General features: G+C 39.8%; 1 protein-coding gene across 3 annotated transcripts in view; it reads right to left on the reverse strand.

The window, feature by feature from the left end:
- Positions 1–26,892, reverse strand: part of trip11 (thyroid hormone receptor interactor 11) — a 107,178-nt gene that overhangs the window by 61,723 nt on the left and 18,563 nt on the right. For all 3 annotated transcript variants that reach the window (XR_006312698.2, XM_087989660.1, XM_043697132.2), the window contains exons 2-10: positions 25,902–25,978; positions 24,423–24,533; positions 19,559–19,828; positions 17,964–18,023; positions 13,571–13,733; positions 10,344–10,670; positions 7,277–7,317; positions 6,126–6,215; positions 367–576 (exon numbers count right to left, since the gene is read on the reverse strand). Coding sequence is in view for 2 of the 3 variants with exons in the window: in XM_087989660.1 (XP_087845786.1) it covers positions 367–576; positions 6,126–6,215; positions 7,277–7,317; positions 10,344–10,670; positions 13,571–13,733; positions 17,964–18,023; positions 19,559–19,828; positions 24,423–24,533; positions 25,902–25,978 (1,349 nt within the window). In the remaining variant the exon portion in view is untranslated. The remainder of the gene's footprint in view (positions 1–366; positions 577–6,125; positions 6,216–7,276; positions 7,318–10,343; positions 10,671–13,570; positions 13,734–17,963; positions 18,024–19,558; positions 19,829–24,422; positions 24,534–25,901; positions 25,979–26,892) is intronic.

Consider the following 26,892-nt stretch of genomic DNA (forward strand, 5'->3'; position numbering starts at 1 on the left):
GGTTATGGGGAGAGAGCAGGTGCATGCAACGAATTGGCTTGTTCCAGAGAACCAGATGGTTTGATGGGCTGAATACCCTCCTTACTGTGTCATGCTGACTCGAGAAAATAACACTGAAGGACAGCCAACTTGACTGTTCTATCTGCATAAACTGCAACAATGAAACTGGATTAAAATCATCTAAAATGCTCACCTAAAATTGCAACTACAGGAAAAATGCAACAATTCAAAGTAAACTTTCCTTATGGAATTATTTATGGAAATAATTAAAAATTGGATAATTATAACTGAACACTCATTTTTCTAAAGCAATTAGAAATAAGCAGCTAGCGATTATGGGAGTGCAAGTGATAGAATAATGCATACCTCAGTAGCTTCTTGATTCTGCTTATCCAGTTCTTCAAGTTCAGACATTAATGTGTCTTTCTGCATGGAAATCTCCAGTAATTCACTCTCTTTAGTTGACAGATTGTGCCTGAGCTCACTCACTTCCTTTGTCAGACTGTTCAGGTCTGAAAGAGAATTTCCATTCCCCTGCAAATTCTGCAGCTTTGAAAGTTCCTCTTGGATAGCATCCTGGCATAGAAAGGAAAATAATTTTTGTCAATTTTCACACATTACTACGGAGCAGATAAAATTTTCAGCCAGTTTGTATTGTTAAAAATAGCAACTGCCTGCAATAACCAATTAACCACGTTGTCAGGTCCAGTACGGTTTTAAGTTAGAGATAAACCTTCAACCAATGTATAAAATGCATGTGTGTTAGTGCACTGAGTAAACATGGGCTAATAGCTGAGAAGCAATGCCTGACTCTGAGTTTAATGATTACTGTTCATGAGCTTTACAAGACATGTACGATTGTGAATGTCAACCTATTCCATGTTCAACAAGGTGGGACAACACCACTGAAGAATTGAATGTGACATGTTTTACACAAGTTATGTCAAATTTCAGGCGCAACATATATCACATTCTAGAAAACCACATTCAGCTTCAAAAACAGAAACTGCTTAAAAAAAACTTAGCAGGTCTGGCAGTATCTGTGGAGAGAAATCAGAGTTAACATTTCAGGTTGAGTGACCCCTCAGTGGGGTCATAAGAAAGGTCACTGGACTGGAAACATTAACTGTGATTTCTCTCCATAAATGCTGCCAAAGCAGCCGGGTTTTTACAGCAATTTCTGTTTTCATTTCTGATTTACAGCATTCAGAGTTTTCACATAATCAGCTTGGATTAGTGCAGAACCAGCAAGTACACACTCAAGCTCAGAGAATTTCAGGGTAGATTGATAGAACAAGGACTTACAGACACTCTCAACAAGCAGACAAAGACATTCATAATTGTACAGCATTGAAAACAACACAATTTAAGAAAGGTGAGCACAAGCGAGACTATTCTACTGTTATCTAAACTGCACCACAATCTTGTTTGCAATCAGAGTGCAGTGAGGAGAAACTCATTTTCCAGTACCGTAATGCCTCATAGGTTCCATTAGTGTGCCAGGTTAACAGATTACTTGTTAGCAGTATTATGCAATTATAAAGCCAACATATGATCTTCCTAATTGCTCACTGCATCTGCTTGCTGGCCTTCGGTGTCTTATGTTTAAGATCACCCAAGTCCCTTTGACTTCAACACATCCCAATCGTTCACCATTTAATAAATACTCTACATTTCTAATTTTCCTCCCAAAGTGAAAAACTTCAAAATTATATTCCATTAGCCACACCCTTGTCCATTCACTTAACCGATCCAAATCAATTTGAAGCTTCTGATTCTATGAATCCTCTGCACAACTCAGCGCCAGATTGTTGTTTTGTCATCCATAAACTTGGAAATGTCATACTTTATTTGGTCCCTCCATATAAAGCATTGATATACAGTGTGACGAGCTTAGGCCATTGCACTGATCTTTGCAGTATTTCAATAGTCACAGCTGGCTGACCTCAACGACCAGTTTACTCTTCACCTGCTTTCTGTCAGTTAAACAATTCTCAGTCCACACCAGTACATTTACACAATTTCATGTACTCTAATTTTGCATTCTGACCTGCCTTGTGGGACTTTATAGAGTCAGAGATGTAGAGGACAGAAACAGACTTGTCTAACTCATCATGCAGACCAAATATATTAAATAAAACTCATCCTATTTGCCAGCATTTGGCCCACATCCCTCTCAACCCTTCCTATTCATATACCCACCCAGATGCCTTTTAAATATTGTAACTGTACCAGCCTCAATCACTACCTCTGGCAGCTCAATCCATACACACACCACCCTGTGAGAAAATGTTGCCCCTTTAGATCCCTTTTATATCTTTTTCCTCTCACCCTAAACCAATGCCATCTGGTTTTGGACTCCCCCACCCCAGGAAACGACCTTGTCTATTTATCCTATCCATGCCCCTCATGATTTTGTAAACCTCTGCAAGGTCACCCCTCAACCTCCGACACTCCAGGAAAAATAAGCCCAGTCTATTCAGCCTCTCCCTGTAGCTCAAACCCTTCAATCCTGGCAACATCCTTGTAAATCTTCTCTGAACCCTTTCAAGTTTCACAACATCCTTTCGATAAGAAGGAGACGAGAACTGCACACTATATTCCAAAAGTGGTCTAACCAACATCCTGTACGGCCACAACGTGATCTCCCAATTCCTGTACTCAATACTCTGACCAATAAAGGAAAGTATACCAAACACCTTCTTCATGATCCTATCTACCTGCAACTCCACTTTCAAGGAATTGTGAACCTACAATCCAAGGTCTCTTTGTTCAGCAACACTCCCTAGGACCTTAACATTAAATGTATAAGTCCTGCTAAGATTTGCCTTTCCAAAATGCAGCCCGTCATATTTATGTAAATTAATCTGCATTTGCCACTCCTTGACCCATTTGATCAAGATCCCATTGTACTCTGAGGTAACCTTTGCTGTCCACTACACCTCCAATTTTAATGCCATCTGCAAACATATTAAGTATACTTCCCATGTTCACATCGAAATATCAAAGCCTTCTAAAAATCAAAATACACCACATTCATTTTTTCTCCTTTATCTTTCATCAGTTACCCATTTAAAAATGCCACCAGGAAAAATGATTTATCTTTCATAAGTTCATGTTCATTTTGCACAATCATTATTTTCTAAATGCCCAATTATCACAACCTTTTCAACAGATTCTAATGTTTTCTCTACTTCTGATCGGGTTAATGGTCTATAATTCTCCTTTCTTTCTCTCTCCTTCCTTTCTTAAATGGTGCATTTTCTATCTTCCAAACTGCAGAAAGCATTTCAGAATTTTGGAAGGTGACCACTAACTCATCCATTACAGGTTCAATTGTTTCTTTAGCTCAAAGTAAAATGAAGCAACAAAAAGGGTCCTATGATACATTAAGAGTTCTGTTTGTGTACCTTAACCATCATGAAAAATACTTACCGAAAAAGTCTGAAACAAGCTAGGAAGGGATTCACAGAGATACAACTAGTGGCAACCTCTGGAAGATTTGCTCCAGCAAGACTGGGATTAGGAACTGCCAGAGGAAGCCTAACTGTTGGTAGTCAGTTCAGGGATTTTCCAAAATAAAAGAGGCAAGTGGTGGTAAGGGTACATTACAAAGTAGCAAAACATGAACTCAATGGAAGCAGTGAATGATTGCGGACTGTCCCTATAAGGACTGTGAAGAATACCCTGCAAACTGCATGTATAAATACAGTAAAATAATACAAAGAACTGCAGACGGAGATGTGAAACAATCGCAGAAATTGCTGGAGAAACTCAACAGACCTTGGCATCATTACATCACAAAATCCCTACAGTGCAGAAAGAGGCCATTTCTCCCATTGATGCTGCAATGATCCTCTGAAGAGCATCCCACCCCATCCTCTTAATCCTGTATTTACCAGGGTTCATTCAGGTAGCCTGCACAACCCTGGACACTATGGTGCAATTTAGCATGGCCAATCCACCTAACCGCACATCTATGGACAATGGGTGGAAACTGGAGCAGGTGGCAAAAACCCACGCACACAGAGAGAATATGTAAACTCCACACAGTCACCCAAAAGTGGAATCAAACCAGGTCCCTGGTGCTGCGTTAAGCCACCATTCTGCCCAAATCCCCAGCATCTGTGGGGAGAAAGCAGCATAAACCACTGAACTCTAAATGCTCTCTTCTGCTTTTTCCTCCACCGATAGAACATAGAACATAGAACAATACAGCACAGAACAGGCCCTTCGGCCCACGATGTTGTGCCGAACTTCTAACCTAGATTAAGTACCCATCCATGTACCTATCCAAATGCCGCTTAAAGGTCGCCAATGATTCTGACTCTACCACTCCCACGGGCAGCGCATTCCATGCCCCCACCACTCTCTGGGTAAAGAACCCACCCCTGACATCTCCCCTATACCTTCCACCCTTCACCTTAAATTTATGTCCCCTTGTAACACTCTGTTGTACCCGGGGAAAAAGTTTCTGACTGTCTACTCTATCTATTCCTCTGATCATCTTATAAACCTCTATCAAGTCACCCCTCATCCTTCGCCTTTCCAACGAGAAAAGGCCGAGAACTCTCAACCTATCCTCGTACGACTTCCTCTCCATTCCAGGCAACATCCTGGTAAATCTTCTCTGCACCCTCTCCAAAGCTTCCACATCTTTCCTAAAGTGAGGCGACCAGAACTGCACACAGTACTCCAACTGTGGCCTAACAGCTGCAACATCACCTCACGACTCTTGATTTCAATCCCTCTGCTAATGAACGCTAATACACCATAGGCCTTCTTACAAGCTCTATCCACCTGAGTGGCAACTTTCAAAGACCTATGAACATAGACCCCAAAATCCCTCTGCTCCTCCACCTTACTAATAACCCTACAGTTAACCTGTATTCCGCATTCTTATTTGTCTTTCCAAAATGGACAACCTCACACTTGGCAGGGTTGAACTCCATCTGCCACTCCTCAGACCAGCTCTGCATCATATCTAAGTCCCTCTGTAGCCGACAACAGCCCTCCTCACTGTCCACAACTCCACCTATCTTCGTATCATCTGCAAATTTACTGACCCACCCTTCGACTCCCTCATCCAAGTCATTAATAAAAATTACAAACAGCAGAGGACCCAGAACTGATCCCTGCGGAACTCCACTTGTAACTGGGCTCCAGGCTGAATATTTACCATCTACCACCACTCTCTGCCTTCGACCGGTTAGCCAGTTTTCTATCCAATTGGCCAAATTTCCCTCTATCCCATGCCTCCTGACTTTCCGCATAAGCCTACCATGGGGAACCTTATCAAATGCCTTACTAAAATCCATGTACACTACATCCACTGCTCTACCCTCATCCACATGCTTGGTCACCTCCTCGAAGAATTCAATAAGACTTGTAAGGCAAGACCTACCCTTCAAAAATCCGTGCTGGCTGTCCCTAATCAAGCAGTGTCTTTCCAGATACTCATAAATCCTATCCCTCAGTACCCTTTCCATTACTTTGCCTACCACAGAAGTAAGACTAACTGGCCTGTAATTCCCGGGGTTATCCCTATTCCCTTTTTTGAACAGGGGCACAACATTCGCTACTCTCCAGTCCTGTTGCCAGTCCTGCTGAGTTTCTCCAGCAAGTTGTTTTTTTTTAAAATAGTATGTGTGATTACCTGTTCTGTGGAGGTATTAGCAAGGGCTGCCTTTGCTATAGTAAATTTGCACAATCTTTAACGTTTCCTCAATTATGCTTTATGCTTGTTTGACACAACAGAAGTTGCAAAAGTTGAAATGCTGTTGCGAAATTCATTCAATTGGTCACTAGGAATTTAAGTCACTTGTTTGAAATTAATTATTTGGACCAGGATTGTAACAGCTGCAGAATTCAGCACGATTCAGTTTCGCAGAACCAAGTAAAAAGTACGTGCTTCCAAAATTAAATGCACAAGTGACATCTAGAGCTTCTGTCATCCCACATCTTTCTCCCCAGTAACATCCACCTTCAGCATTGTGATAAGAACTCTCATGAGACAGCTCACAACATACCATCTATCCAATCTGATGATCTTACCAATGATACTCTCAAATTATCACAAACTCATTCAAAGAGCAAGTACCAAATGAAATGAGCACAGTACTCACCTTTTCTTTCTGCAATTTCTCCTTTTCATGGATCGACAACTGCAGACTTGCTTTCAGCTCTTGAATATCTTCCTTCCCATTGTACTTAGCCTTAAAAGAAGTTCAAATGGTGAACCACCACAATTTTTATGCCATATGACAGAACAACTTATAAGACAAATAATATTTGAAACATTTCTCAACAGGGATGCTGATTACTTCCTTCTCTTCTATATGGCAATGTGTAAAGAAACTCTTGCTCTGGATTAAAATACATGAAAGAAATCTCTCTAAATCTATCCAACAATGATGTATCTGGCATAAAGACTAAATAAGAAGTGATGACTGCCACCAGACAGAAACTTTGTTAGTCAAATAAACTAACAATGTGCTCTTAAATTTGCACTTTTTTATATTCATTTGTTAACAATTTCATACAAACAAAATCAATGACAGCAGCTGATTTTTTTTTGCCTGCATTCACATTAAATATATCACATACAGAGAATTCAATGTAAATACTCTCATTCCAATGATAAAAATAATAGAAAGAATGAGTGGGCCCGTAAGTCGAGAGGATATTTCAGATACTGGAGTCTCCTCTTTCACTGAAGAAGGCTCGAGTTCCATTTATTATAAATATACGACTAATTTGGATTAATATTTCAATAGAAACACAAAATGCTTCAAACAAAAGATGTAATGACAATTGCTCACATACACATGAAGTTGGAGATTTGCTTGTTATGTTTCATATTTAATGCAAATATGTATTTTAATCATTGGGATTTGTCAACTGCACTACTCCTTTCAAAATGAACACTCAAAGCTTGAATACGACAAGACAAAGGTAATCTGTGATTTATATTCACTCTACTTTCAAGCAAATAAAATGAATGAAAGCACCAAAAATATTAAAAATAAACAAAAAGCAAAATCTTGATATGAACCAACTCCTGAAAGTTGAATTTAATTAAGATTCCGATTGTGTAAGCTCCTGGTGCACGATTTGCATCCCACTCATAGATGATGCTAACTGTAACTCAATATATAATGGAGGAGTTAGCAAGACAGCCTGATAATAAGAAATATGTAAGAAAGAAACAGAATAGATCAACAAATTCAAGATAGCATGAGTCATAAAGCTCAAAGTGAACTTGCGTTTCACATACTTCATTCGTGTTATTCAATCTCTTCAGTTTATTGTCTGCATCTGCAATTAAAGAAAACATGTTAAAATTCTAATATATATGACAAAATCCATCATCATTCATCCTTGCAACTTGGCAGGAACAGATAAATGCTTTCATTTTCAAAATTATCTAAGCAAAAGATGCAAATTAAGAGCAGCTGAGGTTAAGGCAATTAAAGAAACTAACTTAAACTGTCTTTTTGATCCATACCTGGGATTGACTTCAGTGACACTATTAACATCAGGTATCTCAGTGTTGAGAATGGGTTAGGGAGTTAGAAAGAAAGGGAAAGAAGATATTCCTTAGTTTTTTCTAACATTTTCAACCTGTAGGAAATGGTCGCTACTCTTCTGGAGGGGAAAGTACCCCTGCAATGCAGGGATGGGCAAGTGTATAAGATCCAATATATTTTTATATATTAAAGCAGTATAGAAACTAGTAGACAAGGCGAGAGGTAACGGTATTAGAACATAGAACATAGAACATAGAACAGGACAGCACAGGACAGGACAGCACAGAACAGGCCCTTCAGCCCACGATGTTGTGCCGACCAGTGATCCTCATGTATGCACCCTCAAATTGATATGAGAAATGATGATCTATGTTCCCTCTAAATTCTCAAACCATTGCACAGATTTCCAAGGTTTGTGCACAGCAGCAGCTGAAGAAACAAATTAACGCATCAGCATGGCCTAGAATGCCAAATGGCATGCACAGATTCCCCCACAGCCACTACACAGTTGGTTTAGAGGGAACATTGATGACAAACTGACCATGACAAAAGGATAAAGTACAATCCAAGAGTTAACAAACAGATGGTGCTAAAGGTTACAAAAATAAAAGGCAAAATTAAAGACTCAGACTCTGAATGCATATGGTATTTGAAACTGAAAGCACAACAAAATAGGATCTGATGGTCGTTCAAGAGACATGGTTGCTGAATGACTTAGAATGGGACCGGAGTATTGAAGGGTACAGGACTTTGACAAAGGACAGGAAGTTAAAAATGACTTTGGGATGGCTCTGTTAATTAGTTATAGCATCAGCACACTAGAAGGGAAAAGGCTAAGCACAGTGTCCGGAAGTTGTTTGAGTCGAGATGAGAAATAATCAAGGCAAGAAACAGTGATCTAAATATACTTTTCTCAATTTCATATTCATCCACATGATGCAGCCTCCTCCTCTACAATGGAGAGACAAGCGCAGATTAGGTAATCGCTTTTCTGAACAACACTTATATGCTACAGTACCTAGAGTTAAGAAGTATGCAAGATGATCTCATTGAAACTAATAAAATTCTTAAAGGGTTTGATAGAATTGATGCTGTGAGGTTAACATCCCTGGTTGGAGAATCTGGAAGTACATGTCATAATCTCAGGTTAAGTGCTTGGTCATTTAGGAACCGAGATGAGGATAACTTTCTCCACTTAGAGCAAGGTGAATCTTCGAACATTTCCAGTTCAACTTCACACATTCACGTTATACCGCATCTACCTTGCATTTGCCCGCCAACTCACTCAAACTGTCCAATCACTTTGAGCTCTCTTTCCTTTCTCATTACTAACTATCTCACCTAGTTTTGCCTCATGTGCAAACGTGGAGATATTACATTTTATTTTCTTGTTCAAATCATTGATATATTTGAAGGATAGCTGGGGTGCAAGCATCGATCTCTACAGTAGTGCTTGTCATCAACCTTCAATTTAGAAAATAGATACTTTTTCTTATTCTGTTTTCTATCAACTATAAAAATCTCAATCCATAAACAGCATATTTTCTCCGATTGTGTGTTTTGATTTTGCATAATTTCATGTATCAATTGTTTCATGAAAATCCAAATTGAAATGTAAGATCAGGTATGATGTCATTGAATAATAGAATGGACTCAAGTGATGAATGGCTTACTCCTGCTCCTATTTCTAGTCTTTTATGTAAAATGTGATATGTAACTATTTTGATTAGAAACAGTGGCTTCATTTGAATATCTCAAGATGACAAGAAAATAATAACCCTATAGTATTTATCCTGTAGCGTTTTTTCACTATGGGTAAGTTGCAATAAAGAAATAAGAAATTTACAAATGAATTTAGATAGGAAGGCAATTGAGCCAAAACTTCGTGGATTAAGTTTAATGTGGATAAATTTAAGGCTATCCATTTTGGTCAGAGGAATTGAAAGGCAATTTATTACTTAAATGGAGAGAAACTTCAGAGTGCTTCAGCGTAGTGTTTTCTGGGAGTCGTGTATGAATTGTAGGAAACTAGAACATATATTACAAGAGTACAGCACAGAAACAAGTCCTTTGGCCCACGAGGTCTGTGCCAACCATGATGCCATTCTAAACTGATCTCATCTGCTTGCACATGGTTCACATGCAAGTAGAACAACTAATAAAGGAATGCAAATACAATGTTGATATTGATTACGAAGGAAATAGTATATAAATGTTGGGAAGTGTCGCTGCAACCATGCCAGACATGAGTAAGATTGCACCTGGAGTATTGCATACTGTTTTGGACTCCTTACTTCAGGAGGAATATAGTTGCATTGGAGGCAGTTCAGAGGAGACTCAGTAGATTCCAGAGCTGAGGGATTTGTCTTAAGATGACAACTGAGCAGTTTAGGCGTGCACTCTCTGAAGTTTAGAAGAATAAGAGGGTAATGGGGATTGATAAATTAGACATAGTTAGGCTATTTCCTCATATGGGGCAATTTAGAACAAGGAGTCATAGCTTTTAGATAAAGGGATAGCAGGTTTAAGAGAGATGAGGAGAAATTACGTCTCTCAAGTAATCTCTGAAACAGGATGCAATGGATGTCAGAATATTGAGTAAATTTAAGGACGAGGTCGACAGATTTCTAATTAGCAACAAGTTGAAGGGTTATGGAGAGCAGACAGGAAAGGAGTGGAGGCTGAGATGAGATCAGCCATGATCACACTAAATGATGGAGCTAGCTCAAACGGCTGAATTGCTTACTCCTGCTCCCAGCTCTTATGCCCTTGGGAGTATTGCTGTACAGCATCCATAAAAAGAGCACATTGTACCTGCAACAGCCTGCCTGAGTAGGTACACTTCTTCCTCCAGTGCCACTTTCCCTGATAATTGGTTTTTCTGTTTCTCTACAGTACCCTGCAGGTCCTGAATACAGTTTTGTGACTTCGTATATTCCTCCTGTAGTCTCTTGCATTCTTCTTTCAGTTGTCTTATCTCTGTTGAAGAATTTGCCTTCTCATGGAGCAAACCATCAGCTGGTTCCTCGTTCCTGGTCTTAACTTGATTTTCCAGCTCATCTCCAGACTGCTTTTTGGCTACTAATTGATCTGCTCTCTCCTCAAGGAGTACTGAATGGTCTGACGGCACAGCACCTGCTTCTGAAAGAGGTACAGATATACAAGTTACTAAAACACTGCTGATTTTTCAAACTGCACTGATAGACATTCATCACGACTCAACTGCAGCCTGAAATCCAGATGATGAATTGTTCTTTTTAATTCTTAAATCCAGCAGTGAAGACGTTGCCAAGTCCTTGAAATTATTTAAGTGAATTTGTTGTTTAAATGATGACTTAGGCTATCCAATCAAGTGAGCAGGACTTTACACACCCCCCCAGTTAAAGATGCAGCACTATATTTTTTAAATACAAGCGACAGCTGCTTGCAAGGTAATTCTCAAATCAATTTTTGCATGGCAAACATTGTGTAAACTTGACCTTGGCTGAAACATTTTCCACACATCAAAAAGGGAGGTGTGAGTGCAGTTTATTTTTCTGTACAAACTACTTTTACATTGCTTGAAATTTGCCCTTATTCATTTAGATTGCATACCCTGGATAGCCAGCAAAAAGCCAAATGGAAAACCAGGGCAACTCACCAATACTGCTGAGCAGGAGGAGTTTTTATGCCTCAGCTGTAAAATCTAGCAACTATCAGGCTTTTAAAACCAGCAGAGATATTAAGTTGGCTCTGAATGATCTTTCCAATAGAAACTGCATATATCAATGTGGGTCTCTGTGTCGGTGCTGCTCCAGTAACAAGGTTATGCGATCCCTTGCTTTCTTTTCCAGAGACGTTGTAAAAGTAGCAATTCTGAAAAGTCTGGATTGGATGGGTTTTAGGGCCAATTCGATTATAGCTAACAGATACTGCCTCAGGTAAAAGGCTTTTAAATTTAAAAAAACACTTGCACAACGAAAGGGAAGTGGCCAATTCTCCCAGCTCAGCTTTTCACTGGCCTGGCTATTCACTGAAAGCCGTCAGGCAGTTTTGAGGCTGCTAATCCAAAAAACATCTACATGGAAGAGCGTGTTTCCATGCTGCCATCTCGCTCTCTCCTTTAACACCCTGTGCTTGGTTTTACCTTTATACCAATGGGTCTTATAGGGATTGTTGCAAGTATTGGGAACAGCATCATTAAGTTGGGAATAATCTGTTGGGTTTTCAGACAGGTTAAGATATTCTGTTCTCTTCTGTTTGTGTTTCATTCAGCGATCTTGTAAATAGATTCTGTTTTGTTTAAAACTAAGTGGTTTGACCAGCTGCATCCCTCCTGGAATAACCGTGTTACACCTGCTTAAAACAACTACCAAATTTAGGGTCTGCGCTACTGTCTTGAAATGTTTTGAGGGGGTCTGGCCTGGTCCATAGGGCTTATGCCCGAAACGTCGATTCTCCTGTTCCTTGGATGCTGCCTGACCTGCTGCGCTTTTCCAGCAACACATCTTCAGCTCTGATCTCCAGCATCTGCAGCCCTCACTTTCTCCTGGTCCATAACAGTCTCACATGACACAAGATCATCTATGAAATAATTTTTTCTTTTTTCTTTCCCCAGTAAACAAATAAATATGGCACGTGCCATGAGATATTCAACTAACTACTCTCTCAAATTGATCCAAGAGATTCCATGGTACAATTTAGAAGTTTCTGAACTTTTCCCTGGTGACCTGACCATTTAGTGCTGAACCAACATCAGAAAACAAAATTATCCAGTCATTCATTACCTCATTGCTGTTTGTGAAACGCAATGTTGTCCAAATTAGTTACCATCTTTCCTAAATTACAATGCTGAGTTCTCTTCATTTGTTTTTAAAACAGTTGGAGATATCCTGAGATTGTTAAAGGAGCTATAATTAACACAAACCCTTCCTATATTTCCAGTAGGACATCTGATTTTTTTTCCTCTGAAATTTCCCTCCCTGCGGATATAACTGTAAATATCCTCTCTGCAGGGTGTTGCTTAGTTTACAAAGGAACAGGTATTTACGACTGAAGTTCATCATTGCTGCTCATGAACTTTCCATAACTTGAAGACAGTCTGATATATCTTGTTTAAACTTGTCCACATAGGGTAAAGAAAACAGATTTTACAGTGTAAATGCAAGAAGCCAAATCACAGGCTCCCACAAAATGAAAGAAGCTGACCTTTGACAGTTGGTAAAGTCAATAACAGCTATCTAGAACAGTGAGGGGCGAAAAATACGTTTAGGCTAAGAATATTTGCATCTCATAAGTTTTTTCCTTAAAATGTTCTTTTTCTTCTTATTTGAATGGAGGCAGTAGAATTTTCAAAGAACATGCGTCTTCCATTCCTTCCAAAACAACCTAGGCTTACAGCATCAGCTTTGGTATCATGCCCAAGAAGCCAATTTGCAAATGTGGACCTCGCAGCGAATACTGGCCCAACAAATTCCTGTCCTCAACAAATTTTCACATACACTCCTTTACCAGCAGGTGGCCTCCAGACAGTGATTAGGAGCATAAATACTTATAACTGAGACAAATTATAATTTCACTATAATTTCACCAAATTCAATTCACTTTGTGAAATGCATCTGTCTCTACTGAACTGCAGGGATCCATTACGTACTGCCTTCATCAAACAAACTGCAGAGCTACCAAGGTACACAGTGACAAAGAAATAGCACCGGTCCGCCCAGAATTAAAAAAAAGTTTTTATAATTCTAAAAGCTGAAGTGCTCCACAACTATTCTGAACTCATTCCTCCCCAACAGCTTAAGGTATAAATTAATACAAATTTTACAACTGGAAGCTTCAGACACAGTATTTTTTAGTTGCATACATTTGTTTGGCTTAAATGATTCCACTAATTGGTAAATCATAAAACAGTTACAGAGAAACCAAGGTCCCAAGGAGAAATGATTTAAAATATCCATTTGATCATGCGTAACAGTTTACATTAAGTGCGTTACTTTAATCCTCAAAAGACTTTTCTGCTGCATTAACAGACATGCATACAACTTCGTATTACTTCTAACCTTGCAACTGCTGCTCCAACTCTTCAATCCGTTCTTCATATTCTGCAAGTTCATCCCTATGCCGGAGCGTGAGGTTGGTTAGTTTCTGTCGATGTGCATCCTGCAGAGCTGACAGCTCATGCTGATGGTCATCAATCTCCTGACTAAGCTGCTTCTTCATCTCCTATAATAATTAACCAGCTGGATATTATTAGAGATGTACCAATTATTACCATAATCAAAGTATCTTTTAAGGAACATCAATCATGATCTGAATAATTCCAATTTCCTGTCCATTTAGCACCTCCCACACAATACACCAACATATTGAGGCGGCTAAGGCATACAGACCACGACACACACACACAAAGAATCATATGCAAGCTTTGCCGTGGATAATATTAAAAGGTTTCTTCAATGTGTTCTTATTATTTTGTTCTACAAACATAGATCAGGAGCAGTACGTTCAGCCACTTGGACCTGTTTCACCATTTAATAAGATCATGGTACTTCTAATTAACAACCCCACCTACCCTGGTAATCATTCAACACGTCACAAGAATTTATCTACTCCTACCTTAAAAATAGTCAAGGACTCTGCCTTCGCCACTTTTTGAGAAGGGAGATCTTATTAAATGGATGCTGAACATCAATCCAAGAACAGTGAAAGGTTTTGTAGTGATTGGGAATATAAAGCTATTAAGGCAGAACAATGGCTAGTTGGTCAATCTAAGTCTTCATTTATAACTTGTGCTGCTGTTCTCAACTTTCAAGCAATAGACCAAGTTTTTATCAAAATACAACACAAAAGTGATTGATATTTACATTTTTAACCTAGTTATGATAAATGGACTTTTGCTAAGTCATGTCAACTGTCTTAATACGTTTAAATATCTAAAACAAAATTGCTCTAGCATAAACTAACACACTTCAACAATTTAGCTCAACCACAAAACATTTTTCACTTGTTAAAACAATCTTGGTCAATGATTGATACGTCATTGCAACAGACACGACATAACACACCTTTCCAATGAGATAGCAAATTACTACTGAGTACAGCACAAAGCCTTATAGATCAGGAGATGTTGTTTGCAATCATTAATTCGGGCTGAATTAGTTGATTTCAGCTGAGTTGATGACAGCAACACACTTTTGACTTCAGTACTTGTGTCCTGATGAATACACTCCTAAGTCAAAAAGAATCTGGGATAAGGTGGAGGAAGGGGAAAATGAGGAAGCTGCTGAAATCAACATTGATCCCATGTGGTTGGAGGGTCCCAAGGCAGAAGATGAGGAGTTCTTCCTCCAGGCATCAGGTTAGAATCTGGCAGAAGAGGAGGCCCAGGCATGTCCTTGGTGGAGTGGGAGAGGGGGTTGAAGTGTTCAGCCACTGGACGGTGGGATTGTTTTGTGCATGTGTCTCAGATGTTCTCTGAAATGTTCCACAAGTTGGCGCCTTGTTTCCGCAATGTAGAGGAGACTACATCGGGACCAACGGACACAGTAGATGACGTGTGTGGAGGTGCAGGAAAATCTCTGTCGGATGTGGAAGGATCCTTTGGGACCTTGGACGGAGTTTGAGGAGGGAGGTGCAGGCACAGGTTTTGCACCTCTTGCGCTGCTGGAGACTAGAGTCAAAAAGTGTGGTGCTGAAAAAGCACAGCTGGTCAGGTGTCCGAGGAACAGGAGAGTCGACGTTTCGAGCAAGAGGTGCAAAACCTGTGCCCACACCTTCCCCCTTGCCTCCATCCAAGTCCCCAAAGGATCTTTCCACATCCAGCAGAGATTTTCTTGCACCTCCACACACATCATCCACCTTGTCTGTTGCTCTCGATATGGTCTCCTCTACGTTGGGAAAACAGCACGCCAATTTGTGGAACGTTTCAGAGAACATCTCAGCAACGCGCACACCATACAACCCCACCGCCCTGTGGCTGAAAACTTCCAATGTCCCCCTCCCACTCCGCCAAGGACATGCAAGTTCTGAACCGCCTTCACCATCAGATTCTAGCCACCCGTTGCCTGCAGGAAGAACACCTCATCTTCTGTCCTGGGACTCTCCAACCACACAGGATCAACATCGCCCCTCCCACTACCTTAACCCAGATCCATCTCTCCAACTTGGCACTGCCCTCTTGAACTGTCCTACTTGTCCATATTCCATAAGACGATAAGACATAGGAGTGGAAGTAAGGCCATTCTGCCCATCGAGTCCACTCCGCCATTCAATCATGGCTGATGGGTATTTCAACTCCACTTACCCGCATTCTCCCCGTAGCCCTTAATTCTTTCTTCCCACCTATACACTACACCCTCCACTCCGACCTACCACCATTGCTGAAGAAGAGCTCATGCTCGAAACATTGATTCCCATGCTCCTCGGATGCTGCCTGACCGGCTGTGCTTTTCTAGCACCACACTGTTTGACTCTGATCTCCAGCATCTGCAGGCCTCACTTTCTCCTACACTCCTAAGTGTCAACCAGTGACCACTTGGTTAGAAGTGCAGACAACAGCGGAGGATAAAATCTGGTTTAGCAACAAAGCAATGAACCATAAATATAGCATGGAAAGGAGTACGGGTTGATAAGTGATCTCATACAGTTTTATAAGGCCATGGCGGGTATAGATAGGGTTAAATGGTAAGTGTGTTTTCCCTAGGATAGGGGATTTTAAGACTGGGGAACTTTTTAAGGCGAGAGGAGAGAGATTTAAAAAAAGACATGAGAGGGAATTATATTTACACAGAGGGTGGTTCATGTGTGGAATGAACCTCCTGAGGAAATGGTGGATAGTTATAACATTTGAAAGACACTTAGGTAATTACAAGAAAAGAAAAAGGTTTGGAGGGATACAGGCCAGGAGCAGACAGGTGAGACTAATTTAGTTTGTGATTACGCTCGGTACTGACTGGTTCAACCGAGAGGTATCATCACTCATCAGCAACAGATAAAGACAAGAAATACAGGGTACTTCTAAATTTTGATAAAAAATTCAAACTCCCAAGTTATGGACTGAAAACATTTAGCAAACGATTTTTCATTTTAAATCAAAATTGTGCATGAATTAATCCTGTGCCAATAATTTAATATGATATTTTGAAAACCCTTATTGTTTCATATAAAAAAGTCCAACAGATCATTCCCTCTTGCACTGTTGTTTCCACCCAAGAATTGTCCTACAGTTCACAACATTTTAACTGTTGTTTCACCTCTTTTGGGAGCAAACCATGAGAGCAAACCATGAGAGCTGATAGAAATTCACTTGGATTCTTCTCAGTTTCCCAGTCTGGCACTTATATTTTCAGAGCTCTCAATCTATGAAGACACCACTGCTTATGGGCGGCACAGTGGTTAGCACTGCTGCCTCACAGCGCCAGAGACCTGGGTTCAATTCCCGCCTCTGACGATTCTCTGCGTGGGGTTTGCACATTCTCCCAGTGTCTACGTGGGTTTCCTCCGGATGCTCCGGTTTCCTCCCACAATCCAAAAGAAAATGTGCATGCTAAATTGCCCGTACTGTTAGGTGAAAGGGTAAACGTAGGGGAATGGGTCTGGGTGGGTTACACTTCAGCGGGTCGGTGTGGACTTGTTGGGCCGAAGGGCCTGTTTCCACACTAAGTAATCTCTTCCACTAGCTTTACCTGGCAGATCTAACAACTTTAACCATTTTTGGACTATTCTTTCTGAACTGGGTCCCTCTCTGAATTATTGCTTAGCTGTTATAAATCAGGAATACCTCTGTGCCTGAATCACCTTTATGCTCCTTGTTTTGGCTGCTAGCAGATACACAACTGCCTTCTCAGTCTACCACAGTGACTCTGCTCTCCCTCTTCCCACAGACACAGTTAATCCTAATACAAAAGGGCCTCCTACCAAAGACAACCTAGCACCACCTGGATATTCCAGATGGAGATTCTAATCAATCATTGACAAATTTCAAACCTGCTGTTTGTTTTGAAAAATATGTAGACATTTTAAGATTGTCCCTTATTTACCTGTTGCTTTTTAATCTTTCTTTAAGATGAGGATCACATGAATAATTCCGATCTTTAACAACACAAGGCAAGTTTCCGTTAAGTATCTTCGGCTCCGTAGGTAAATAACCCCACCTGCTGTTTTATGGTTCTTGACCTTTAACTCTTGACCTTATACATACTGTTTGCAAATAATTTGGGTCTAGCAACTTCAGAATCCCAAAGTTTCAAATATCTAACATTTAAAAATTTCATTACCCTAAAACTAGAAAGTTACATTCCTAAACAACATGATCAATGAAGTTACATCAACCTGCTAGGAAAATAACCAGGATATTTTCAACAGTAGAATACTCTCATTTTTAGATTACCATGGACTGTTGGAACTTGGATCATGCTCAGCAATTGAGAGAGAAATTTGGTCAAAAGTTCTTACCTCGATTGTCTTTTGCAATTTGTATTTTTCATCCTCGCCAGAACTGTCTGAACCTTGACCCTTGGGTGCCCAAAATAAAGTTTAAAAGGATTGAATTTATTTTCAAAACTACATTTGCATCTTAGCCCAAGAAACATATGAATTACTTTTAAGTTGGTCATTGAGTTGACTCTTGCAAATTAGAGCAAATGCAAGTTCAGTAACTTTATAGAATTAACACTAGAACCAGAGAAAGTTAACAGCACAGACTCACCAGGATCATGCATTAAGTTATGAAGCAAGATTTACAGTACTGGGAAAATATTGATCAGAACAGAGGAGATTTTATAGAAGCTTTTAAAATTATAATAATTTTAAACAGAAAGAAAGAACATTGCTCTGATTGGGAAGTCAATGACAAGGGGTTACTAATTTAATGTGGTCACAGTGGTTCGAAAAAATATTTTTTCTTGGAGGATGGAGTGTTTTGTTTTGCTTTGCTCCAAAATATGGTTGAAACAGTAACCAATTCATTCTTCAAGGGAAAAAAAAATGTTTTAATGTTTGAAGCAGAGGAAGGCATCAGGACAGCCTACAGCAGTGAGATTGGATTTCAAGTGCTTCGATAAAATGTTGAGGAGACATGATGGCTTAATGAGTTGCTTCTGTGCTGTCACCTTTTCAGATTCTCTTTTAAGGAAGATGAACAGTCAAATAGAGATCTTTCAAGATGTAAAGGCTGACAAAATCATAACTGAGCAGAAAATCACTGGCACTATTCATAGCAAAATATTCATTATTTATTCTTACCAAACACAATAATCATAAAATAACTACCCACAATAGGGCAGCACGGTGGCTCAGTGGTTATCACTGCTGCCTCACAGCACCAGGGTCTCAGGTTCAATTACAACCTCTGACGACTGTCTGGAGTTTGCACATTCTCCCAGGGTCTACGTGGGTTTCCTCTGGGTGCTCCAGTTTCCTCCCATAATCCAAAGATGTGCAGATTAGTTGAATTGGCCATCCTAAATTGTCCATAGTGTTAGGTGCATTAGTCAGAGGGGGGTAGGTTACTCTTCGGTGTGGATTTGTTGGGCCGAAGAGCTTGTTTCCACACTGTATGGTATCTAATCTAATATTGTTGTTATACAATGCTAAATCAAGTACATGTATATGCTTTTGGAAAGAGTGTCAATATCTCTTTCTCAACAGAAAGATTGAAATACTTGCATGCTTACTAAAATACATATGCTTTCATTTCTGTAAAACGCTTCTGATGATATTTTAAGTCTTTGTATTCCTGAATCAGTGATCAATTTCTATCACTTTGCACGCTAAAACTATTTCCAAAACTGTTGACTGGAGTTGTCATGCACTGATCCTGTTTAATTGGTATGGAACAACATTTATGAACAATGTTCCTGTGCATTGAATAATGTGTTTACTTGATACAAAACAAATTAAAATCATCCAGAACTCAAGTTGTCTGAACACTGGCATTCAAATATGCACACTGTAGAGGTTAATGAGGCAATATGAAAAAAATCTAAAAACCACAATGATCTAACTGCTCCATCTTATGTTTGATCGCCTATATGAAGTCATCCACTAACCTGGGCTAGCACTTTCCAATGGGCAACTTCAACTTCCAACCTAGAGACCTCTTTGGAAAGCCTGTTAATTTCGTGTTGGGACCAGATAACATCTCCAAAATCCATGGTATCCCCATGAAATGTGGATGTGTGAGGCACATCTACCGTCAGAAAGGCAGTGGAGGTTGTGCTTGAGGTAACACCAACTTGTGATGACTGAGCAGCAGATTGGAGCTTCTGTACTTGATCCTGTAAGGAATTCTGTCTTGCTTTCAACAGGCTTATTGTAACCTTAAAAAAAGACAAAATGATGAACGAGGCAGCCGCAAGCACTGAGCTGAATTAAAACTCAATTCAAAACAAAGTAAAGGCACAACAAATTAGAATATATATTAGGATTAATGTGATTTTCCAAACATGTAGTCATTTATAGCACAGGAGGCGGCCATTTGAACCATTAAATTCATACCATCTCCTTGCAGAACAATCCAGTCAGTCAGTGAAGCATGTTAAATGCTGATTGATTCAGATTGTCTTATAACCCAATGAGAATATGGAGTCTTTAAACTGGCCTTTGGCTTTGCAGCAACAAATGAATTTGGTAATTAAAAATCTAGTGACGGTGATAAATTGACTATTTAAATACAATAAATTATGAATGTGTTCCCATTTCCTAGCTAATGTGTGCTCATCCTTCAAACACATAGCACATGGTTATGAAGTAGCATTTAAAATCCAGCACACTTCCTCTTGAGAATTACGCCACACATTTACGTTACGATTCACTTCGGTCAGACAGATCCAAATAACAGGATTGTGTTTTTGTTTAAAATGTAGTGTGATTTGTGAAATGGAAATTGGAGCAAAGGTCAAAGATCAGCACAACACAAGACTAAGCTCTTCAACCCACTAAGCCTGCGCAGACATGATGCCTTTTCTGAATAGAAACCTTTTGCATCTACACAGTGCATCTTTCTCTATTCACTGACTATTCGTGTATCTATCAAAATGTTTCTTAAACATTGCTATGGCATCTGCTTCTCCCATCTCTTCTGGCAGTTCATTCCAGGTGCTTGCTACACTCTAACAAAAAAACCTGCCTCTCATTTCCTTTACATTTTCCCCTTTTACGTTAAACCTATGCCCCCTAGTAACTGACATTTCTTCTCTGGGAAAAGACTCTGTCCATGCTGCTCATTATCTTTAAACATCAATCAGGTTGCCCCCTCAGCCTCTGAAGTTCAAGTGAAAACAAAATAAGTGTGTCTAAACCCTCCTCATAGCAAATACCCTCCAAAGCAGGCAATATCCTGGTAAACTTTTCTGTACCCCAGGTCTGAAAGACTTAAAACACAGAACAGTAGATAAATCCCTGAGACCTGATCAAGTGTATCCCAGGACATTATGGGAAGCTAGGGAAGAAATTTTGGGGGTCCTAGCAGAGATGCTTGTATCATCTACAGCCAGTGGTGAGGTGCCGGAAGACTGGCAGGTAAATAACGTTGTGCCTTTATTTCAGAAAGGATGCAAGGAAAAGCCAAGGAACTATAGACTGGTGAGTCTGAGCTCAGTTGTGGGGAAGTTGTTGGAGGGGATTCTGAGACACAGGATTTATATACATTTGACGAGGTAAGGACTGATTAGGGATAGTCAGCATGGCTTTGTGCATGGGAAACCACTTGGTTTGAGTTTTTGAGGACAGAACCAAGAGGACAGATGACGGCAGAGCAGTAGGCATTGTCTACATGGACGGTCTTATTGCAGCTGTACAAGACGTTGGTGAGATCACATTAGGAGCACTACCTGCAGTTCTGGTTGCCCTTCTAAAGAAATATTATTAAAACTTAAAAGAATGTAGAAAAGATTTACTAGGTTGCTACCTGGACCAGAAGATTCAAACTATAAGAAGTTGTTGGATAGGTTGGGACTTTTTGTCCCCTGGAGCATTGAAGACTGAGGGGTGACCTTAAAGAGGTCTATAAAATCGTGAGGGGCATAGATTAGGTAGATAGCCAACAGCTTTTCTCCATGGGAGGGGAGTATAAAACTAGAGGGCATAGGTTTAAGGTGAGAGGGGGGAGATATCAAAGATTTGAGAGAGGCATTTTTTCCCCCAGAGTGGCAAGTGTCTGGAACAGGCTGCCAGATGTATTACATAGAACATAGAACATAGAAGAATACAGCGCAGTACAGGCCCTTGGGCCCTCGATGTTGCGCCGATCCAAGCCCACCTAAACTACACTAACCCACTATCCTCCATATACCTATCCAATGCCCTCTTAAATGCCCATAAAGAGGGAGAGTCCACCACTGTTACTGGCAGGGCATTCCATGAACTAACGACTCGCTGAGTGAAGAACCTACCCCTAACATCAGTCCTATATCTACCCCCCCTTAATTTAAAGCTATGCCCCCTTGTAATACCCGACTCAATACGCGGGAAAAGGTTCATACTGTCGACCCTATCTAACCCCCTAATCATCTTGTACACCTCAATCAAGTCACCCCTAAACCTTCTTTTCTCTAGTGAAAACAGCCCCAAGTGCCTCAGTCTTTCCTCATACGATTTTCCTTTCATACCAGGCAACATCCTGGTAAACCTCCTCTGCACCCGTTCCAATGCCTCCACATCCTTCCTATAGTATGGCGACCAAAACTGCACACAATATTCCAGATGCGGCCGTACCAGAGTCTTATACAACTGCATCATGACCTCAGGACTCCGGAACTCAATTCCTCTACCAATAAAAGCCAGTACGCCATATGCCTTCCTCACCGCACTATTTACCTGGGTGGCAACTTTCAGAGATCTGTGTACATAGACACCAAGATCCCTCTGCTCATTCACACTACCAAGTATCCGACCATTAGCCCAGTACCCCATCTTTTTGTTATTCTTCCCAAAGTGAATCACCTCGCACTTAGCTACATTGAATTCCATCTGCCACCTTTCTGCCCAGCACTGCAGCTTCTCTATATCCTGCTGTAACCTGCCACATGCTTCCTCACTGTCAACAACTCCTCCGACTTTCGTGTCATCCGCAAACTTGCTCACCCAACCTTCTAACCCCTCTTCCTATTGGTGGAAGGGAGTATAATTTAGTCATTTAAGAAACATTTAGACAGGTACATGGATGAAATAGGTATGGAGGGATATGAAGCAAATACAGGTAAATGGGACTAGCTTAATTGTGAAAACTAAGTGGTTCAGGTCTGTTTCCATGCCATAAACCTCTTTGACTCTATGGACCTGTACACCTAGATCCCTCTGAATTTTCATTTTCTGCTATTTACTGTATACTTTGTTCCTGTAATAAATCTTCCAAAATGCATCACTTCAGATTTGCCAGGATTACATTCCATCTGTCATATCTCCACCCAAGTCGCCAACCTATGTATATCCTCAACAGCTACAGCTCCCCAAACTTTTTGTCGCCCATAAACTTAGTAATCAGACCACCTATATATTCTCCTCCAAATCACTCATATATATTCAAACAAGAGGAGTCCCATCATGGATGGAACACCTCTCCATCTCCAGTCAGAGAACACCCTTCTACCACTACTGTCTTGTGACCATGCCAGTTCTATATCCATTTTACCAGCTCACCACAGATCCCATGCAGCCTCACCTTCTGTATTAGCCTGCCACGAGTGGCCTTGTTAAAGTTCATGTAGTCAACATCACCACCCTGCGCTCAATCATTTTTGTCACGCCTTGAAAGAAAAAACTCAAGTTTGAAATGTAACCTCCCCCACACAAAGCCAAGCTGTCTATCTCTAATAAGTCCATATTTTTCAAACTGCGAGTAAATCCTGTTCCTAAGAATCTTCTCCAATAATTTCTCTATGACGTAAGGCTCTTTGCCTGGATTATCCTGGTTACAATTCTTGATCAAAGGAACAACACTGGCTATTCTCCAGTGGGATCGCTCCTATGACTAAACATGATCTGAAAACTTTGTAGAAGGCCCCAGCAATGCCCTCCCTTGTTGGGAAAGATTTTGAAATCAAACCCTGGGAGAGGATATTATTTTAGCAATAGAAATGTACACGTGTATACACACACACACACAAAATGAAATTAAGTGATTCTTGGATTCTTTATTATTTTCCTTTCAATCTGAAAAGAAAGATTTTTTTCAATTCAAATTTTGATATTGCAGCCAAGAAAGAAAATTCATACACAGGAACTCCAAAGCTATTATTCTGTTGTGATTTAGGTTGTTAGTCAGTAAATCACTGAAAGGCCCCAGAGGTTTGATCTCTGATTTGTGTTTTAGCTAACGTAATTAACTTCTTGGGATGCTACAACATCCCAAGGTTTTATTTCAGCTAAACCGGGAAAGGAAAAGCAAACATCCTATTAGGGTCTCAGAACCAATCTCTGGTCAGAAATCTACGTTACAGAGCCAGTCATTATGAAAGGACAGGATCAAGCAATTAGGAGACAGTGAGGTCTGCAAATGCTGGAGATCAGAGTTGCGAGTGTGTTGCTGGAAAAACACAGCAGGTCATCATTCTTGATGAAGGGCTCCAGCCCAAAACGTCGATTTTCCTGCTCCTCGGATGCTGCCTGACCTGCTGTGCTTTTACAACATCAAGCAATTGGTCATCCAATAGCCTGTCAACGCATTTGTCAATATGGACACATGAAAAATAATCACTTCAACAAGCAACAGGGCCAGACCAGTATCCACAAAGAAAATATTCGCCCATTCAACAAAACAAATTCATGAGAAAGGACAAATTAACAGCTTGGAAGATAATTAAAATTGCCTGCAGTAGCCTTTATCTAAAAGGCACTTCACAATCTATTTGACCCTGAAACTAGAAGCCATATTGTAAAAAAAAAGAGTAAAAATACACTAAACCCTTGACCTACTTCTTTCTGCTGTAGCTGGTTTCTGTATTCTGAAGACAGCTGCTTTATCTGGAGTTCTGCGGCTGCCTCTTTCTCTTCGAGATCAGAATAAAGTTTCTTCAACCGTTCATACTGGAATTGGAAAACAAATGCATTTAAAAATACTTAAATGAAAAGGAAAATGTGCAGATATATAAAGAGATTTCTAAAATATACTGCATGAGTTTTCTTCAAAGTAAACAATAAGAGTTGTGCATAACATAGATTTAAATCCAGCTATGCCAATGTTTCAAGTCAAACAACAAAATTACTTTTGTTAGATGCCAATACACTTGAAAACGCTGCTATATTCCATGTGTTCACACTCCACAAACTTCGAATAAATGCAGAGCCAACATTTTGTTGCGGGATGTGATAACCTGACGGACTCTGAAGTGGAGCAAGACACCTCTCCAGGGAATCTTATTCTTTTACATTCTAATATTACATCAGATCCTGAAACTAGAGTCAAATACTCAGTGGATTTAGGAAAATGACCTGTCCTGACTACTTCACTCTGGTTGAATGCACTGGTATTTAGAATGGCCTTCATTGTGCAGAAATTATGAGTTTGGAGTTTAACAAGTTAAATGGACTGACTGTTGAATTTGATACTTTTTACTTTAAAATGCTCAATTGAAATTTATTTAATAATTAAATTCTGTTTGTCACAAACTATGAATTTCTAGGGGTATTTGATCCCCTAGTCACTGCAATTTCTCTTGTGCTTCATGATCAGTCACATTTTTAAACTGCTGTGATGTGGGATACACTGGAGCTATTTTTACTTTTGACCAACTTGCATAAGAGAAATAATTCACATTCTAGCTGATAAACTACTAAAGAACCTAATTGCTCTTCAACAAATCCAGTCTCCACTGAAAGAAAGACCAGACTTTACCTGAAAAGCAACGTTAAGGGTCTTTCCAATTCTCCGTTTCAACTATTTCCATATTGAGATGGCTCTAGAAGCCCATCCCAGCTGATCATGTGTGTTTTATGAAAAACATAATTAGAAGATTAATGGAATGAACTTCCACAGCTATGGGGTGTATTATTAAAAGTCGAGGATTCTTCCAAGAGTTCACTCTACCCCACTGCATTGTGCTCAAATTTTCATTCAAACATCACATTATCGTGAATAATTTATTCCAATTTTACAGACCTTAACCCTATAATGAAGTTGAACAATTAAAACGTTCTATGATCAGAAGAATCACACCAAGGTTGAAAGAGTTTCAAAACATGCCTAACTATCAAATCTGGTGCTGCACTCAAGTACAGACAACCTGTAAAACGACAAACTCGATTCTCATACACAAAATTAATCAGACTTCAATGAATCAAAAAGATGAATGGCCAATGTTTCAAGAACATGGAAAACTTGAGTCATTTTAAACATTTGCCCAAGTAGAGTTTTAATAGTTCGCTATTTGTAGTATAAAGGATTTATGTACAAACCTCTGATTTTTGTGTTGAGTAAGCTATTTCAACATCCTTCAGTCTGGAATTGGATACATGCAGTTCACTGGCAGGATCTGAAGTTCAAGCACAGCACAGAAATGAGCATTCATTTTCACATGGTTTAACGTCATACTAATAAAATGATCCCTGTCTTTACCAATGGAACAGTAATCCATTAAACCAAGAATAAAATTTCAAATCTTTGACTTCAATTTCTTCCTTCGTAATATGCTGGCAAGTATCCTTTGGGTCCTTTGGAACTCTCTTCCTGAAAAAACAGCTGAAGCAGAGTCTACGAATATGGATCAATTAAGACAGAGATCTTTGTTAAGCAAGATGATGAAATGTTATCACAGGTTCTGAAGACGTAGATGAAATTGTAATCAGATCAGCATGCAGAACAGGCTGAAAGGCTACTTCTGCTCCTTCGTCATATCTCTCAATGTCCTATCTGTAACAATGCAAAATGCACACAGCACTATAGCTGTGGTCTAAGCAGTTTTTCTTGGACAAACCATTTTTTCACTCATGGAGCTCATTGCCCAGATGAATAAACACCAAAATACTATTGATTTTTTTTGTGGCTTTCATGGAATTATGGATTTTAACCCATTGGTTAATACTGATCCAAGAAACAGTGCATTCTATAACAAAGGCTCCCACTTGGACAATATTATTCTGCTGTATCTATAGGTAAAAATCAATGCATATCACTGCACAATCATGCTAACACAATATCTCCATCATTAGACTGAGTGAACCCTCATTCCCTAATTCTACCCTTTAAATATAATAACACATATGTATCCAGACAAACTGCAAAAATTCGACCTGCCACAAAACTAAACCTTGCTGAGCTCTTTACAGCCCCACATTCTTTAACAAACCTGTTCCCTCTCTCATTCACAGATTGAGATCGTGATTGCTCGGCTCAAATTTAAAAATATGTATATACCTGTAACCAAGCTAAAACAAACCAAACCATTCA

The sequence above is a fragment of the Chiloscyllium plagiosum genome, unplaced genomic scaffold (genome assembly GCF_037043375.1).
Source record: "Chiloscyllium plagiosum isolate Xiang-an unplaced genomic scaffold, Cpla_swu_hap1 HiC_scaffold_8, whole genome shotgun sequence".
NCBI classification, from domain to species: Eukaryota; Metazoa; Chordata; class Chondrichthyes; order Orectolobiformes; family Hemiscylliidae; genus Chiloscyllium; species Chiloscyllium plagiosum.